We start from the raw sequence: 20,466 nt of genomic DNA on the forward strand, positions 1-20,466 counted from the left end.
ATATTTTTACTTTTGCGAAAATATTTAGTTTTTTTTCAGAATGCTACAAGCATTGAATAAACTTCTTAATCGGAGAGGTTTCTACTTCCAGTCGCCATCGGGGAAACATGAACGATCTTTTTACAAATGATTTTTTTTTATAGGTTCGGCCATTTAGTTTTTCGGAACTCTGATTTCAATCTTCTGTTTTCTCATAGGAGACAGATAACAATTTTCTTTGTTTTCATCATAAAGTTTCAAATCTTTACATCCGAGTTCAACTTTCTGTCTTCCGCCTTCTCAACGGGGCAAAATGTGCCTTTCAATTTCATGTAAGAGTTCAGCCTTCTCCATTAGATTCTATCTCAGTCTTCTGTCTTATCATCGAAGACAAAAATAAGCATTTTTTATCCTTATATTTTCGATTCCATGTTAGAGTTTCTGTCTAATCCATCAGAACTCTATCTTGATCTTCCGCCTTCTCATCGGAGACACAATTGAGCCATTTTCTGCTCTTAATACATTCAATTCAATTTAAGAGTTTCTGCCTTCTCTATCAGAACTCTATTGCAGTCTTCCGCCATATCATCGGAGACATAAATGTGGTTTTCATGATTCATCAAAGAGTTTCTGCCTTTTCCATCAGAACTCTATCTTGGTCTTCCGCCTTCTCATCGGAGACACAATTGAGCCTTTTTCTTGATTCGTCCTAGAGTTTCTGCCTTTTCTATCAGAACTCCACAAACTTATAACTTCGTCTTTCCTACCGAAGCTATTCCAACAAATATCGACAAAGTACATATTGTCTTTACATTCGAAACTCACTTTTCGTGGTTTTCTATTCTTACTGAAAAGTTCAAAACAGAACCCGAAAAAGGATTTAAACTCTTCGTTTTTTTTTTAAAGTTGAGATTTCTTCCTAAAAGACTTTTTTTCAAGTCTTCATGAAAAAAACCTATCGGATGGTAGATCCCTAGCTGCTGCCGACTGCGCCATTGTCGTAATCTGAGGGTTTTCCTTGTCCCGAAGGCCGTCTTCTCGAGGTCGCTTACTCCACTTGATGTTTACTTCACAAAATTCGATTTAAGAATGACCCGATTACCACAAGTGCCGTTCTATTTATAGGTAAAAGATACCGCGCAACAATGAACGCAATGAACATTTTTTTAATCAAAGTAGCCAGATTTTCTCAGATTTCGCATGTTGTTCATTTGTCCTTCAATTATTAGTGCGTGTTGAGAAACTCTAAGTGATTAATTTACGTTCTTTTCTTTAACATAAATTATTTGATTTTATATTTTCCATTATCTCATATCTATCCTACATTTGCCCCTTCGGATTTTTTGAAAATTTCGAAGAGGGGAGTGACAAAAGAAGAAATTGATATTTGTTCCAGCCTAAGTTGTTAGTTAAATAATTCCAAAATTTGAAAGGAAAAAAAACTAGTCTGTGAAAATATTGATGTTTTCTGCCAACAATTAGATGGATAAAGCAGTAATCTCGTGGAATGAGACTTAATGCAAGACATTTGGTTGGCATTTTCTTCATTCTAAATCTGCATACATACAGATAGCGATAATAACGAGGCTCACAACAGAATACATCTGGTTTTTTGGTTCAATCATGATTTACATAGAACAATGTTTTGATCATTTTGACATTGTTATTCTCATTTACTGATGATGCATATTGATATGGGCGGCGCAAAAACGCGATCAAAATGATTCAAGCGAAAATAATGTTTTCCAATCGTATGCCACCGAACAGATACCTGGTACCTGGAGCTTTGATGATGGTAGCATATCAAAGTGATAAAATACACCTAAAAACGGTCGGAAGCCTTTGTGAAATTCTATCTGGGCGGGTGTAACATTTTCATCTGGCTTCGGCCGCGCCACATTTTAACGAGACTGAAATAAAATTGCGACGGCAAAAAGAGAGCTGCTGATTGAAACAGGCAAACATGCGATTGAGTTACAACAGCAGTTTCGCCTCTGGATAAAAATAAATAGAGACCATTATGCAATAGCTAAATTTACAGAAAAACAGCGATTCGTCAAGGCTCTCGAATATTCGTACGTGAAACACGTTCATTTAGTAAACTTATAAATTACTTCCAACCAGCGTTAACAATAGTTCCATGTAGATTTATACAGATTAGACATTAGCCTAGTTTTCCAGATTTTTTTTTATAGCGAATTAAACACGTTTTATTACATCTATCAGAATCTCAGGTTTAGCTTTGCTCTTCAAAAACAATCGACAATAATGTACAACTTCGAAGAAAAGATAGATTTCTTCAAATTCTCTCTGGAGCCACTTGCAATTTTCGCTTGCAGGCACCGATTGTTTTTCTTCTAGTGTCGAACAAATTTTTTTTTGTTAATTTTTGTGATGTCATTATACCTAATTAATTATTTTCTTTACTTTTTCAGGTAAGTGTGATGGATTGGAATAAAGCGCGAACCAATGGTAAAGTAACTATCCTTGCTGAGAATGAGAACAAAACGTATCGAAAATAACAAATTATTATACATACCTATATCCTTTCGTAAAAAATATTCAACTATAACAATGGGCCCTCAAAATAATGTCAAAAATTATCGCACACATAATGTACACATATCGCACACATACATCAGTGTACTGATCTCATCTGCCGATTTAAATTTTATTTGCTAAATAATGCGATAATACATGTCTCTTCTTCTTCTTCTTCTTCTTCTTCTTCTTCTTTTACCAACATGGCCAAAACGTGTAAGCATCCTGGAAAATGGAAAGGACTTGCATCCTTCATTTTTCTTTTCAACGTAATCTCTGTTACACGTAAACGTGCATTGCAGAGATTACTACGGCCAGGCCAACCATGTGGTAAACACCGCGAAAGATACTGGAGCAAAGGGAGGAATAAAGCGTGGAGATCCCTGCCAAACGCTTCATATGCAATGTTCAATTGATTACATAATTAAAACTATAAAGATCATTTAGTTATAATGAGAAAAATAGTTGTAGAATGTGAGAGCTGGATCTATCGTGAAAATGAGATGAAAGATACATTTTGAAAACTGGAGTTATAAAGTTGCATCTACTACAATAAAATTTATTAATAGTTATAAACTCGATACGTAATAAGCAGAAGCTAAAAATGGGATGACAAAAATTCGATTCTGCTCTGAACTTCTTTCTAATTACTTAATATCTCGATTGCTTTATTTCATGATGCAAGGGAAAAACGTTATTATGGAATGTATCAACAAGAAATAAGCTCTCTTTAGATATAACATCAATCAAAAGGAAATAAATCAAATAAATCGGAACGGGCTCACCAAGACAAGATAACGGGTTTAATTTCCAGCAAAGTCCTATCGAGTAAAATTCCGTCTAACTATATCTTGATGTTCTTTTTTCGCCGATTTCGTGGCGCTTCGTTTCCGGTAGCAAGTTTCATGAAGCCGTCGTCCAATTTTACGAAAAACAGTAGCACGTTTTGACGACATTATTTCTAATCTTACTGTCCACATTGTAGTCCGATTTTGCGTTTTTCAATTTTAAAATTTCACTTCCAGAAAAATCTAACGAGATACATTTCGCGGAGCTGCCATAAACACGACCGATCACTATTTTTTCTCATGGCCAACTCTTCTAAATAATGCGATAATACATGTCTCCAAGAAAAAATTGAAATGGTTTTTCGAGAGAAAGTCTCCTTTTTCGGAGTGGCCAGGTCATAATCTAGCTCTGAATCCATCATAGGAATATCTTTGCCAGATGTGTCTAAAGTTATTATCAGAAGTTGGAGTAGTTCATCAACTGCAAACATGTAAAAGATAGATGGAACCTAAAGGTTTTAAATTTTTAGTCGATTAGAACAAAAAGTCACAGAAATCATGGATTGACTCAATGCCAAACCAAATATTATTCATTATTTTGATAATAGGCACTTCAACCAATGATTGTTTTTAGCAGTTTTAGGATTTGTCATTAGTAATTCGATGTTCTTTCTAATAAAACTTGAAGTATGCTTATCGAAATTCTCAACCAAAAATGTGTATTTTTCAATTTACTCAGCTAATCAGGATAGAATTGATTTGTGTTATGATAGAATAAGTGTAATTTTGAATCGTCTGTCAAATGGTATACTGATTTTGGTGACATTTTTTCCTGACGTTTTCCACATATTTGAGTATGTCGTGAACTGGATTTTCGGAATGCCCATAACTTATTCCGATAGCTAAAAACTAGAACCAACTATCACTAAACTCTAATTAGTTTCGAATTCGGGTGATAAACAAACTTAACATTTAAATTTATACCCAAACTTTGGCATCTAATTTTACCAAACGTGGAAGATCAAACTTCGAGTTCGTAAACTGCTCACTAGTTCCGGCAAATTAAAATGAATGGGATGAGAAATTTTTCAGTACAGGAGCTATTAAACTGGAAGGCATATTTATCGTTATCTCGCAACACCTTCATACCGTTTCGTGTCAAGCTTGAGTTACACCTTCGACAAAACTTATCTACTGACAACTTTTAACAAAACAACTTGCCCTATAAAATTGTCAGTTAGTTTTATTGCTCAGTTGCGTTCATTTCCCTTGGCATGCAGACGATGGCCTACACAAACACAATAAACCTTTAGAAACTGGAAGACACCGGAAAAGCCCGGGGTAGCCCGAAAAAGCGATTCCACCCTTCACGCCTCATATAGAAAACATATGACACACACACAGCACGGTGACGATGATGGTGATAGCGATGCTAAAGGAATAACCTGGGGACACCGTGAAGTAAACGACTTGTTAGTGCACTTCCTTATTAGGTACCTACCTGGCTTGACTTCCGTAGGTGACATCACACCGGATCGTTACCGAGCATGGAAAGGCGCCAGGAGCGTATGCGATAATGGAAATAAATGGCGGGGAAAATAGTGCACTAAGTCATCAATTAAAGCAATAAAAGTTACTCCAACACAGGAATGCATGCATGGGCCCAACGACAGGAAAGTCGATTGACCTGCTCATGGTATGTAGAAAGTCAAATGATGTGTGAATTATTTTCCAACGAGGTTTTGATTTTTTACAAACATTTATAACCCATACCTACAAAATATAGAAAACACCATTCGAAAATCTGTGTAATTCAAAAAGATTGTCTGGAAAAATAGCGACCATATAAGAGAAATGTGATTTCAGGTTATCTAAATTCAAGGAGAAAAGCAATAATTAGTTGATGTTTTCGAATAGATGAGTTTTCAAATTATTCAATTTTCTTATCATACCTCTATTTTTTCAGAAGGATTTATGTTTTCATATTCATTTAATTTTTATTTGTACTTAGAATAACGAAAATAAATAAACCTCCTTCAATAATGCTGCAAACGAAACTGCGCTCTCACATACAAATTAGGGAACAAAAGTTCAGGATTCGGAAACAGATCAAAAAGTAAGACATGTCAGCATGAAAACAACGAGCAGAATTATAATCTAAAGTTTGAAATATATTAATGTTCTAGGTAGGTACCACAGTTTAGGATGAAGCGTAAGCTTATTGAACAATAAAATATAAGATTTTAAAATGAAGGTTTTAGTCTGGTTTGAGGATTCAAATGTAATAAGAGAAACTAGAACAAACTGAAAGGTTTGTTGTGCAAGGTCAAGAGACAGTTGAAATTTAAGAGGTAATTTAAATATTTCACTGAAAAGTGTTAAACGAACGATTGAATTACTTATGATAATTCATGAATTACCTTGTTAGATTATGTAGTTTCTATTACATTTGTTGTTGTTGTTGTTGTTCAGGTTCTTTGTTAGCTTCATTGAGGACTGCCATCTCTTCCATCAATCGGTCAAGCTCTTGAGCAAGATGCTCGGAATCAGTCTTGAGTTTTGATTTATAAGCTTGTTGTGCAGCACGCGTATTCCTGCAAAAAAAAATTATTAGTACATTTATAAACATTTCCTCGAATGTTTCAATAATTATTACTTCAACTTGTTTAAAACATCTTGCATGAGATTATGCTCATCAGCTAATTTTTTCTCTTCTTTTTCAAAATCAATTCGTAGCATTCGCATCTCCCGCTTGAGGCCTGCTTCTTTTTCCTTGATCTCGGAAATTTCATGACGCAACTGTTCGATCGTCTTCCATATTCCAGGAACCTATAACAATTCATTGAATGTAAAGAATTCTATATTTCCTGCCAAGGAAACAACGTAGTTTTAAAAGGAACGAAACTAACAATGCCAACCTGCTCCTCGGATAACATGTTCAGGACTTCTTTTTCCTTTTCCAATTCTGCCTCCAGAGCGCTCGTTTCCTCTTCCAGTTCGGTCAAATCCAATTCTGGAAGTTCAACTGGTGGTCCTTCTGCTGCCTCTTTGCGTTTCTTGGCAAAGTTTTCGAAAACCTGTAGTCTACGATGGAGTTCTGAAAGAATAGTGTAAAGTAAATTTAAAATAAATCATTTAGAACTTGCCAATGATAAACTTACTTCGAAACATAAAATTGGCTGAGGGTATTCTACATTCGGAAATCGATCGATGAATTTGGACCATCAAGTTGGAAAAAATTTCGCACTGCTCCTTTTCCTTTAAATCGGACAACATCCATTAAAATGGTTTATACATATTATTAGTCGAAAAAAAATCTTACCATCTCAACAATTCGCTTTTTAGTAGCCTCGTAACTCTCCGCTGTAGCCATAATTTTATTGTTTGTTATAGAGATTTTTAGTAAAATTTGAACAAATTTTATGCTGCAGCATTAAATACACAGTTATTAACTTAACACGTTTCAGTGTAAAATTTTACACAATATAAATTTGCATACACGCAAGTTTGTTCGTAGCCATTATTGGATTAAGAATTAGCATTTCGATTTACACATTCTTTTAATTTGATTAAAACTAAAAATGAAATTTCAATTTTAAAAATAATTAAGGCAGATCCTCCATTGCCACTCTTCTCATTTCAATTCCTACAACACTATCTTATCCTAGGATACTCCTATGGTGTTCATGGTATCACTATCCTTCATTTCAATTAAGTTAACGAAGATTGAAAAAAAAAATACGTTATGTCTCGAAAATGAGCTTGAAGTGGTTTTGTTTTTTTCTGTTTTACTATCACAATATTAAAAAAAAACATGTTAACCTTTGAAAATCAAATTTTTCTTCAATGTTTTGCAGTCACGGTTATCCGTGCAAAGTTTGATTACAAAATAGCAAGCGTGTGCAAAAAATCATATAGGGTAACGGACATATTTTGGACCAGAGGACCTATTTTGGACCATCTTGTCAAGCTCTCTTATAAAGTACCTAATCATAATTTTTTCAACAGATAAAGTTAAAGCTCGGGCACTTAATGTAATGCACTAATTTTTTTTATAATTAGTTGCTTTATAAGAGTGCTATAGACAAGGTGGTCCAAAATAAGTCCGTTACCCTACATTCTTCATTCATCATAAAGTGTGAAAACTTGAACAATTACAGCTAAAAAATCCATAAAAACTCGTTTTGATAGTTTTTCCGCAAAAATATTTTGAATCCTTATAAGGATTTATAAATCAACTGAAACGAGCACATGCTCTTTTTTTTAACTCAAAATTAAGTATGACCGAGGTTTAAAACATAGTTCGATTCTATGAACTTAAAGTTAAGTTATAAGGATTTATAAATCAACTGAAACGAGCACACGCTCTTTTTTTTTAACTCAAAATTAAGTATGACCGAGGTTCAAAACATAGTTCGATTCTATGACCTTAAAGTTAAGTACCCTTTTTCCTCCTTGCGATGGATCAAAACGGAGTTCGAACTGCGAACTCAAAATTGATCGCTTTTTTTCCTTCGGCGAGGGATCAAAGCTGAGTTCGACCTTATGAACTAAAAATTGAACTCTCTTTGTTGGACTGAAAACACTTAGCGAGTTCAGTCCGAACCGGAACAGCAACCAACGAACACGTCGAAAAAATTTTGTTGCTCCGGAACAATAACCGGAAGACTATGAAGGAACTTCATAATGAAATGCATGTTCACCGCGTCAGCGTAAAGTTCTGTCCGCCATTGTCATCATATGGTGAGCGGCTTGGAATATCCGGAAACTTCCGGATGTTGTTTACTTCCCGTGGGGAGTAAAATCCGAAAGTTGTCTGTGACCGGAAGTGTCAAAACTTTCCACCGCTCTGTACCGGAACAGCAACATCCGGGTACAACAAATTTTAATCATCCTTTAATTCCCTGAAAATAAGCTACCCTCGAAAAAAAGGATAAATTCGAGTTCAACTGCCGAACTTAGTATTGAGTATGCCTATCAGAACTTAGTTTTGCTGTTGCCCAGTTAAACTCAAAGTTGAGGGATGCCACCGAAGTGCTGTTTTGAACCAAAACTACTTAATTTTAAGTTTAAAAAAAGAGCGTGCAGGTGAATAATTTGTTTTTATCTTAAGATGGCTATCTTCAACCGATCGTGTAAATAATTCGCCCGTTTAATTGACCTTCAGGCGAATTTACGAAAAACTTCAATGCGAGAAAAAGAGTTCGAACATCTACAAGATATTGACATCTCACTTCCGCACATAGAAACCTGTATGCCGAACACACGGAGCAAGCAGAAGAAAATTAAAAGCGTTCTTTACTGTTGACCAGGTTGGAAGTATTTTTTACTTTGTCCGATTTCGTTAGTTGATTCTTATGTAAAAATCACCTTTTTCCGCGTTTGATAGGAAGGAAAAGTTCGAAACCTATCCGAAATGCAATCAAAGAAGCAGCAATATACATTTGTGTCGAAGAAGCCGGCAGAAAGGTTGGCCGAGACACGTGACATCCAGCGGGGATGTATCTGTCTGCGACCAAAGACGAACGTAATTTGTGTTTTCTGTCCGTACAAAGGGGTCGGAAGGGTCCAGAGAACATGCCCGGTCCATCGGCATGTAAGTATTTTTGAACTTAGTATTTTAATGTGGTTTTATCAACTTTTTAGTTTGTGAAAAATATTAATTGGATGACTCCTTGTAAACCATTGGTAACTTGGATTTCCCATTAACCTCAATTTTCACATTAAATAGGAGAGACCGGGTTCCAATGAATTTGAGTTTATTATTCGAAATTACGGTAGCCTCAAAGTTAAATATAACTGTTGTACAAGGTCAAGGATAGTAAACGTTGAATGAGATTACAAAATAACATTCGGTTTCTTGAATTTGATTTCTTTTTTTGATTTCTGATGATCTTGATTTCGTTTAATTACCACGATCTTACCGGCTGTTTTGAAAATTAACTCATCAACGCAGTCCGTTAGGGGTTTTTATACTCTAAAAAATAGAAAAAAATGATCAAATTAAATACACTGGATTTTTTAATACGATTTTTTCACAGTTTTGATTAAATTTTTCAAAATAAGACGACCAACATTTCAAAAGGTCTTATAATTATTCCTGCTTTTTTTCATGTCATTCGAAAGTAGCTTCTCGACCGGTTCATGGACTAAAATCTGTAATTTGTAATTTATTGTTTATCAACTTTAACGTAGCCTGTTAGTTACAATTAATGGCCATTACAAGATCCTAAAAATCCGTAGAAGTGAACAATATACAAAAAAGTCATTTTTCCTTCCGATTTCATCCAGATCACTTCAGAATGGCGAACTGAGAAAATGTTCGGTTTATAATCCTAGTTGGCCACTTTCTCTTTTTTTTCTTTTTGATGGGAGTTTAACATGCTGTTTTATTCTTCCCTGAAGGGCCAGTTTTCTCGATTTGAGTGATGTTTTTGGCACCTTTGTTTGTAATCTCTCTTAACGTTTTCTATCCTTGTCCCTGTATAACAGTTACATGTAATTTTACATACAATTTCGAATAATAATATACTTTTTAATCGTCACAATAATCGATTTAAAAAAGAATCCAGTGTACCGAAAGCGGGTGACTAAATTTTTCATTTTCTTGTATTTAGTAGATTTAAAACGACGAATGATTGATTGTGGCTTTTAATTCCTTTCTTTAGATTGTTTACCTGATGGACTTCCAGTATTGCCCTAATTGCAGAAGCAGCTACACTATGCTCAGAGAAGTATAGCATAGGCTGGAACTATGATTCGAATATGTGAAAACGTTCATTGTTTTGTTTTATTTTGAACTTGATGAATAAAACGATCGAAATTAGATTATTGTTTTTGTTGTTTCTTTGAATATTCGAAGCTGCTAGTTATTTTGTTTAACCTGTGTAACTGGATCGAACACTAAAAGAAAGTTTCGCTCCAATTTACTACTTGAGTTTTTGCTTTGCTTCGTCTAGCTATTATTAGTTTGTTATTTAATCCCGTTTCTAATAATTCCGATAAATAAGTAAATTTGTTTTCTTTTATTAGTAATATTTCCTCCCACTTTTTTACATGGTTCTACAAAGAATATAAGTTTAATGTAGATAATGGTCTTCCTGGAATAAGTTTAAATCAAGTACAATCGAGAGCAGTTGATCATCAATTTTTGACAGGTGAGTTCAAAACTACTTAAGAAATCACTGAGAAGTTGAAAAGTAAGTACGTCTGAGAAAAATTTAAATTGTATTTGATAATTTGAAAGTTAGCCAAGTTTTCTCAATACCACATCGTATCAACACCTCGGCTCAGCCTTGAAAAAAACCAGCAGTACAGTGTCTTGTGCTTGAGATGGGACTCATGGACGTGTGACTTTCTTGTGAGCTGGCAAAGCTGTGCCAGACGAAAACAAGCTATTCAAAAAGGACAAAGTTCAGTTGATACAAGCTAACGCAAACATTGGTAGGTATCTTCCATATAACAATCACCCAGCCACTGTCTAGGTACTACTTCTGCTTTGAATGGCCATGTATAGGAAGGATTATAGGCTGAAGGGAGAAAAGTGAAAGCAATTACGTTAAGTGGAATTAGCATTCGAGCGTGTACGCTGGGTCACAAATTGGAACGCACCAGACACGTGCTCAGGTACGGCAGCAACCTTTGGCGACCTCCTATACCTGTACCTATCCATATCATCTGGGCACAGAGGATGTCACTTTCCATTGTTGTCGTTCATTTTACCCTCTTTTTTGTCACACTGATTGCTCCAGGTTAGGGTTAATCTTCATTGACGCGGGGAAGTTATTGGGTAGATCTATCTATTTAATGAGAGCATCATTGGGCTATCATAATCTACCAATTTAACAGATTTATTTTTGCTATCAACTTGTTATTTTCTTGATGTTCATTACTCAAACTTCTAGAGGCCGGATGTAGAGAGGTTTTACGCCAAAATCTGTTGTTTCTAAACGTATATTGACAAACCATATTTTTTTAATATTTGAAAACAATGATGTATGATAATGTTTAATTTCTATCCATGTGATGATGGTATTGTTTCTATATGGAATCTTAAAGTCGAAAATAATTTCAACTTTTCTATTGTATTAAATTGTTCAACACATCTCTTTCATATGAAATTTTAAGGTATTGAGAAATGAGAAATTTGAAAATCATATTTCTTAAGGTCTTGAAAACTGTCTCAATTTTCGAGCATTCTATTGAACGATCATATTGGTCCCATGAATAACTTTTACAACACCTCTTCAAGATTTGAATTATGTTAAAATTGTTTTCAGCTTTTAAGCAATTTTTGATAAAAAATTAGAAGTTAATTATTATAATGATTTTATAAGAATAGAGGATCGAATCGAAACTAGTCGTTTTTGTTATAAAGAAAGTGTCAAAGAACCAATAGTCAATAACAGTTAAATAGGAACTTTCGAAGTTCACATTTGGCTGAGTGAAAGGTACCCGAAGAAATTGAAAACAGGGTTTCCCCCTTGGTTCTCATTTTGAACTCTGAACGAATTTCATAATACGTTGAATTAGAAATCGAGAGCGTCATAATGAATCGCAATTGAACTTTCATGTTTCTTACGACACTTTCATTAAGTTCACTGAACAGTTTCTCCTACGACCAAATCGAATAATTGCAACTTTGGATTGAGCAAAGTTACTATTTAGTAGAAATAATGGGGCAAAAGTATCAACCTATAAATAGAAATCCTTCAAGACAAATCCCTACAAGTTGCAGTACGGAATTACTAAAGTTTAGATTTGGTGGTGATGCACTGCAGCGGTGCTTACGAAAATGTTAGGATTATTCCATATACTTACCCGTTTCACTTTGATCACTCTCCAACTTGAAACTATTGCTGGCGAGTTGAGTGAAGCGCATGATTTTCGGAGCACTATATTATCGATAACTACATTACGGATGATGATACGCTGACCAGCAAGCGTGATTGAGAATCTCTGAAGCATAGTACATTCACTGGACCCATTAACATGACAAGACACTACGAAATCCACCAATCAGCAGGAGACTCGCAGAGCCATCAGCATCGCTACACTCGGGATCATATGCATTAACTCTGTCCGCAATCTAATAAAGCCTCGCAGAAGCCCCTCCGCTCACAACTTCCCCGATGCCGATGGTCAACCCGAAACATACGGGAAGTTTCTACAACGCATATTTGATGCCGCGCCGTGTCGTCTCCAAAGTTCTGACAATGACACGGTAACATCGCTCCCAAGATTTCGCAAAGCTTCTCCTGCTGGCGGAGACGATGAAAACCACATCATTCATCATGAAATTAATTAGACAATCGGGTAAAGGCTGCGTTAGTATAGTTTGGTTGGTTTGCGATTTTGGCTCCGTTTACGTATAGATAGAGGTCGGTATATGTGTACACATTTTATAGGCACCGAGATGCTGCGGAGATGAATCCGGACTGTCATCGTGCTCGTAGACCGGAATTCATCACGGGTTGTCACGCTTGCACATCTTCAACTTTTACCAATGGAGGCGCCTTGAGGTTTGGTTGACGTTTCGTGAGGCCTGGAAACGCAATGTGTTTCTTGTAGCTGGCGAAGGATGTGGTTTAATTTGGTCGTGCGAGAGATGGATTGCTTCCAAGAAAGATGATTTTGATAGGCATGCATCAGATGTGGGGTATTTGAATGCTGTATGACAAATTACAACCAGTCTGAAAAAGTCCCACACTATTGCCTTGCGACATTTTTTTGTAAGTGACACTTTTCATTGACATAAAATACGAATATTTAAAATAAAAGCACAGATTGTATAGATAACACACATCACTCAATTATAATTGAAATTATATGCTTCTTTCATAACATATGAAAGTACTGAAACAAGAAAAAGCTAATGGAAAACTGCTATTTGGATGTTACAGTAATACCGTATTTGTTTATGCCGAGTGTTGCACTAGTGTCAAATCCTTGTTTAATTTCAAAACTGGCTTGTATGAAATTGGAGTCACTTTACTCAACGGAGCTTTGCCATGAGGCATTAGCAATTGAAAGTTTTCTTCCGGTAGGTATATTTAATGGCTGGGAGTTTCGACAAACCTATAGCGAAAACCACTAAGCAGCATGTTGATTGAGGGGGGCATTGGAAGCACTTATATTTGCTGAATTCGACGGAAAACTTTTACGCAGTAGAGCGACAATGTAGCCAAACAAGAAGTAGGCAATTTGTAACTTTTGGTTTGAAGCTTTTTTTTAGAGAAATTGAAAAATTGTAGATAATTTGGAGTTTATTGTAGAGTTTCCATTTCCCGGTCATTTGAGTGTTCCCGGAAATCGGGAAATCTGACGTTCTTTTTCTCGGGAATTCTCGGGATCCCGGGAAAAATTGGAAATGAACACTCTACATTTCAAATTTAAAAATTAAAAAAGTACTGGTACTCGGATTCAAATATCTCAGAATACACAATATAAATTTGAAATCTCATTTATGCGTATTAAAGGTGAATTTATTTGCTATCGATCATCTGAACTCCATTTTTGCATATGATCAACATTATTGTTGATATTAGCAGGGCCGGTAGCGAGTCACTTTTTAGTGACTTGGTCACTTTTTTTTGGGTCAGTCACTAAAAAGTCACTTTTTTCATCATTGGGTCACTAAAGTCACTATTTTCCGAAAAATGGTCACTTTTATCACCAAAAGTCACTTTTTTCACCGAAAATAAACCAATGAAAGAGTAATTTGAATTGCGCGTGTCAATATTGACGGTATAGTAACGGTAAATTACTTGATCAGTCAGTCAGAAATTTTTTTCGCCTCCGGCGGAATTTTGGCAAAAATACCCCTTGGCTTGAGACATTTCGATCTACGACATTATTTGACGTTCATGAATTGAAACTAACTTTGATTGTAGATTTTAATTTTTAGTTCAATCAACCTTTTGTATTGGAACTCAAAACTTGATATACAAAAACCCTATCTCGTCTTTAGAATGGGTTTTTATTAAGAAGTGTAACTAAGATTGAGATTTAAACGAACCATTTTTTTTTTAATTAAAAAAACTTTTATGTCATAACAAATGTTATGTTGATATGAAATATTCTTTAAAAAACAATTTCATACTCAATTTTATTTCGTGTTTTTTGTTCTTCTAAATATTTAAAAAAAGGGTTTTAAAAATTTACATAAGGCCACAAAATTTACATTTTTCTAAGTTGCAATGAATTTAAACGGTAATTTAAACTTATTTGGGTTCCCCGAATCTAAATATGTATGCAATATTTCTATCAGCTTTTGTTATTGAAATGACTTTTGAAAATAATTAAAAATCTTTAGAGAAGTTTCTGCACTTTTTTTTTTACAAAAACTCAAATCAAAAACATATTATTTAAAAATAAAAGTTTTATATGAATTGATGAGCTTTAAATAGAGAATCAAGTTTTTTTTACACTTTTTGCTGTGATGTCAAAAATACTTGTAATGACATTTTTCCATAATCAGTTATCTATCAATGTTTGATTTTACTAGAAATAAACTCTTTATCACTAAAACTAAATGTGTTCGGCCGAATTTGACAAAATTTCTAGTTTAGGACACTATTTACCAAAACAACAATTTAAAAAAATAAGCACCAGAATGGTTATAGTGAAACATGTTTATTGAAAAAACTCTTCCTGAAATGTTTTTAAAAACTAATCTTTTTTATTTCCATATTGTTTTTTTTTAATTTTCAAATAAATTTATCGAATTTTATTGTACAGTTTTTTTCAATTTTCTAATCAACTTGCGGGACTTTTTTTAATCAAACTTTTTAAATTTTTAAGACATATTTTAAACAATTGTTTCCTTGTTTTTAAATTCTAAATTTTCGTGTTATTCAACCATAAGCCTTTAACTCCAAATTTTTAATATTAAAACATAATTTCAATCTTCTGTTCTTTCAGGACCCAATATTTTAATCAAGAGAGACAAAATATTCAGAGCTTGTAATTTAAAGCTTAAAAACCTGCGATTGAAAATTTATAAACTTTGTATTAATATTTTTTATATGAAATCATGTTTCTTGGATCGAACATGATTTTTAAATAAATCTAAAAAGTTTGAAAAATTGTTCTAAGTAGCAACTTTAAAAATAAATTTTAATACGCAGTGTTAACAAACTTTGTATTTGATTTGTGCTTTCAATATTAATAACAAAAGTTTTGAACTCTTATTTTTAATTTTTCATCAGTTTTTATCATTCACGTAATTACTCATTTTCTAATATTTCTTTGTCACTGTAGTTGAACATGAAGTTATTATTTAAGCTTCAAAAATGAAATTTTGATAGCTGGAGGATTTTACTTTATTAAAGGTTTTATGTCTGGCTTATATAACTGGCACTTTTTGAATAATTATAAATATATTCTTCTTTTTATCAAATTAAATTAAACCATCGAACATTGAATAAACTCTTTTCAAAACTCATTTCTCATTCAGTAATCGGTAATTCACATTTTAAATCGTGATTAAATATTTTTTGTTCAAATTAAAAAATTACGGCGGAATTTCTCACAAAATTTCCTGTTGAAAATGAGGAAAAGAATTCCAAATTTAGATGAATAAAAATTAACAATTATTATTATTTTCCCAACATCTATTCATGGTAAGCTTGTACAAGATTGGACATTTATTTTAGAATTCAGATTTTCAGATTTTAAATTTGCTAAGAAATTCTATTGAAACTAATTTATTTCTTACTTTCTTGACTTATCGAAAATTTGAAACATTCATTGTAATATGTTTCCAAAATTTTCTTTATCAGTCATTTTTTTTAGTTTATGTGTTGAACATGAGTGAAAAACGGTGTAAGAAAACCCTTTCCTTTTAAATTTTGTATTTTTGGTATTGTTATTATTTTTATCTAAATTTGAATTTCGAAACCCCCCCCCCCTCCCCTCCCCTTTCGCACGGGCCTGATTTGGTCACATTTTTTTGTATTTCAAAGTTACTTTTTTCGTTCTACATAGTCACAATTTGGTCACTTTTTTCGGTCCTCATAGTCACTATATGGTCACTTTTTTTCAAATTTTGGTCACTAAAGTCACTACTTTTTCATTGTCAAACCGCTACCAGCCCTGTATTAGTGACTTTATGATAGAAAAATTTAAAAAAAAAATATTTTTTTTAGAGAAAATTTTGTTACTCGAAGGTAACATTTAAAAAATCTGATTTTCTATTGGCCTCGAAAATCAATTCAAAATGAATATTTCATAACAGTAATTTTCGGAATTTTGAATTTAACTTAACGAAGCGCGGTGTTCTTAACATAGTATAGGAAGAATTAAACATGGTAAATCTAACTCGCTCTAAGTCAAAATTTATTATATGCTTACCAAAAGGTCACATGCCAAATTATTAGAACGATATGACCATGAAGAGGGGTTGCTTGAGTCTCCAGCGTGAATGGGATTTTAAGGTATTTTGCTCGAGAGAAGCGAAAAATACAAATTAATTCACCTTTAATATGCAAAAAAGAGCTTTCAAGTTTATATTATGGATTCAGAGATATTTGAATCCTAACTTAAAAACTACTGAGATTTTTTTTATATATCTTTATTAGAGAGACTTTTAGCCTTTGGCTGGTTCGCCTCTTGAGGAATATTAATATTTACACATCATTAACAAGGTATGATTCCTTAAGGGGGGGGGTAGGGTCTAACACTTTCAAAAAATCGATTTTTTTATTTTTTTATTTTCTTATTGTAAAACATTTCAAGAATGTTGTGTCAAATTTTCAAGTCAATTGAAGCAAAACTGTAGAAATTATAGGCCTTTATCTCCTCCTATCTAATACTGCAAGAAAGCAAGAGCAGAAACTTCAAACGCGTTTTTCTTGGAAGCACATTTTTAAAGTCCGTGGACATCGTCATTTGAAAACTACTTATCCGATTCTTTTCAAATTTGGAGCATATTTTCTACATATAAAATACCAGACCCCAACGTTTTTATTTTTTTGTTTTTTTACTTTGGGGAGATTTTACAGATAAAAAATGGCGGATTTTTTCGTGAAAAATCGTAGTTTTTACTTCAAACAGCCACAAAAATTTCATAAAAATTTTTTTAAGTTAAATAAAAACGTTGGGGTCCAGAAAAACATCTATTAAAAATATTTAGCTCTCATTTTTTGACTTCAGATGATTCTGTGCTGAGATACAGTGTCCACCGCAAATCCTGTTTTCTAAAAGGCATCCTCGAAAGTGCTCCGTCACCGGCTCATTTTTCAATATTTTTCTACGAAAAAATTACTAAATGTTCTTTTAACAATGCTTTGTATAATGCAAAAAATTTGAATACATTTGTTTGAACGATAGCTCTAGAAAAAAATCGGGAAAATGGTGATTTTTTTTACCCGTTAGACCCTACCCCCCCCTTAAGAAAACACAAAATTGTTTCTTCTTCCACTGCGTCGTCTGCGAGGGCATTCCTTGTGGATCCATCTATTTGATATGCATTCCTAGGTCCTTCAAACTGTTGGCATTCCATACACACGTGTACCACCGTAAGCCTTGTGCCACACAAGTCTCAGATCGTTGCGGTTCCTCTGGAGATGTAGTATCGATGCGTGTATCTGGTGTGCCCCACCCGCAGTCTAGATAGCAGGATTTGTTCCCTTCTGTTCGCTCGGTCATTCCATTTGAAGGGTTCTCCTTTTATCTTAGCCAGGCTAAAGGTTCTCTGTGAACCCCATTCAGCTAACCACGCGTCCCATATTTTCGATTTAACCCAACGAGATAGATCCGGTTTAGGTATACCAACTTCGTATTGGACTTCGTTGCGACCTAATTTGTCGGCTTTAATATTTCCATTGATCCCGCAGTGCCCAGGAATCGAGGGTTCGAAGTAGGCCTTGGTTGAATAAGCAGCAAAAAATATTTGCTCCTGCCAAAATTCCAGAAATATATTAAATGTTTTTCATAAATATCATAAATTGATTGATCCTGTTAAGTTTAGTGAACGTAAATAACAGCCTGCCATTAGTTATTGGAGCGATCTGGATATGTGAAAATTTGAAGAGGAAGCCGCACATCCGATAGATACCGCAAGAGCTTCCGACAATTAGAAGATGCACGAGAAATGACAAACTAAAAGCAACGGAAAATTTATCAGCAGCTAAGTATTTTTATATATTTTAAACTTTAATATTCATTGGTTGATAGGAAAGTCGGTTTGTTTCCGCTTTACTTTCGGGTTCATGACTTCTTTTTCTGAAATGTTGCATGTAAATTTTGCTACCTTATACTTTTTACGTCGAAAGATCAATCAAAAAAATATCAATGAATTTTATTTGGGAATAGACTAGTTTTTTCACTAGGCGGTGGACGGAAAATATTAAAAGTTTGTAAATTTCCTGCCTTTTCTTAGCGGTTACCAGTATATTTTTTCACGAATTTGTTCACATATTTGGAACGTTTGGACCGTTGCCAAAAATGGACCTCAAAAGTTGCTTCAAGGCCGGACCCCGAAAATATAACACAATGATAAAGCCCCAATCTATTTCCCGGAGAACCTTGAAAGCAGCTCGGACCGCTGTTCAGGAATTTCAATGATGTTTTGCCTCGTTTCAAGATTTGAAGTGGCATTACAGGTTCCTTTATAGTCCATGGTAGTAAGCATCTACTCGGGTTAAATCAAAACATTGATAAGCTCTTTCCATTTTATTTTTCTGAAACAGCATCTTTATATGTAGGGTCGTATGAGTTCTCTGCACCTGAAAAGTTAATTTAGCTGTTCAGACTATCCCTATATGATTACATTGACTTGCCACGGTGTACATTGTGGTACCACACTGATTCTCAATAACAACACTTGAAATGAGTATTGAATCCAGGTACATACTCATTTTGGCATCTTGTGTTGGGCTTGATTATTAGTTGTACCTCGTGTATCAGCCAATGCAAGATGTGTGTAGTCACCCTATGCTATGCTATGATCCCACAGTGCCCAGGAATCCAGAAAAACGTGAAATGTTCAGGAGCTATGTTTTGTATGTGTCCAGAAATCCAGGGATTTCTTGAATTTTCCAAAGCAAGAAGCACACTTGCTGACTCCAAAAATACGACAACATTGTTGGTAGAAGTTTTATGGTTTAGCGCCAATTCTATGGCAGCGGCTTCAGCTGAGAAAACCGATGTTTGTTTTGGAAGGCTTCGAGCAATTTGTAGGGTATTGCCGAACAGACCAGCTCCCACTTTTTCATCTAGTTTAGAACTATTATGCTTGAGATTCCTGCAATGTGCCTCAAAATTGAATCGTCTGCCGAAAGTGATTCCAAAGATTTTGGGTTCCTTTTTGTTTCCATGGTATGTGGTTTTTAGACAGATGTGGCTCCTGAGACAATTCTAGAGTTTGTTTTGATTAGGCCGTATGAGCCACATTGCATGTTCCGAGAAAATCGCTGTTGAAATTATTAAACACATTTTTAATTCTAATATTTTAAATAACACTGAGAGCTGTCTGGAAAACTGGTATGAGATGTGGAAATAGTTGGAGAACATGCTTATGCATTTAATATGGCTATTCGTTTAGTTACATTCAGTGAAAATGTACTTACGACATTCTGCATTACCTACTTGGTGCTAACGTCGTTATGCAGATGAACATTAATTCCATTTTAAATTGATTGGATGTTTCTCAATCTTTGTAATTTCCATCGAAATCAATGGAAAACTTATATTCAACTTAATAGTATGCAGAGAGGTGTTACCTGAAAGTTCCCGTACAGTGACTACCGCAATCGATGCTGCGAGGGACTGTCCATCACGATTGATTGTAGTCGACCGACTTAACATTGATGGCTTGCTGTTCTGTTATTCCAATAATCGTTCCCAGGAGTTCGGAAACGTATCCAAATAGCCGCTAGTTGTTTTGATTGCCCCTGTACAATATGAGACTGATGATTTGCTATTTTGCGCAGCATAAATTAACATTAATTAAACTTACCTAGTTACACATTGAAGGCCTCTATTGTACCAAGATAGTAAAAACTACCATTTATCACGACCTCCGATTAATATTTTCACTTTTTTACACTTTCCGGGGCACTTCACGGAAAAAAAGGCAAAAGGTCACTTCAACCACTACGCCGAATTGTTGTTTTGCGACTTTTTGCATGCACGGCAAATTAGCGCGATGCAAATA

General features: G+C 34.5%; 2 protein-coding genes and 1 long non-coding RNA gene across 4 annotated transcripts in view; 2 read left to right on the top strand and 1 right to left on the bottom strand.

The window, feature by feature from the left end:
* The window catches only part of LOC129748113 (zwei Ig domain protein zig-8-like), an 870,358-nt gene that overhangs the window by 488,401 nt on the left and 361,491 nt on the right, over positions 1 to 20,466 (top strand). The window lies entirely within an intron of this gene.
* Positions 5,352 to 6,761, bottom strand: LOC129748114 (uncharacterized). Its single transcript, XM_055742609.1, has 5 exons — positions 6,631 to 6,761; positions 6,470 to 6,566; positions 6,218 to 6,405; positions 5,965 to 6,137; positions 5,352 to 5,902 (listed from the first exon to the last, which is right to left on the bottom strand). The coding sequence occupies exons 1-5, from the start codon at positions 6,679 to 6,681 to the stop codon at positions 5,752 to 5,754; spliced, it is 660 nt and encodes a 219-aa protein (XP_055598584.1). The 5' UTR covers positions 6,682 to 6,761; the 3' UTR covers positions 5,352 to 5,751.
* Positions 8,593 to 10,134, top strand: LOC129748115 (uncharacterized). Its single transcript, XR_008737652.1, has 2 exons — positions 8,593 to 8,904; positions 9,977 to 10,134. It is a non-coding gene; the product is annotated as an uncharacterized LOC129748115 (long non-coding RNA).

This window comes from Uranotaenia lowii, chromosome 2 (genome assembly GCF_029784155.1).
Source record: "Uranotaenia lowii strain MFRU-FL chromosome 2, ASM2978415v1, whole genome shotgun sequence".
NCBI lineage: Eukaryota > Metazoa > Arthropoda > Insecta > Diptera > Culicidae > Uranotaenia > Uranotaenia lowii.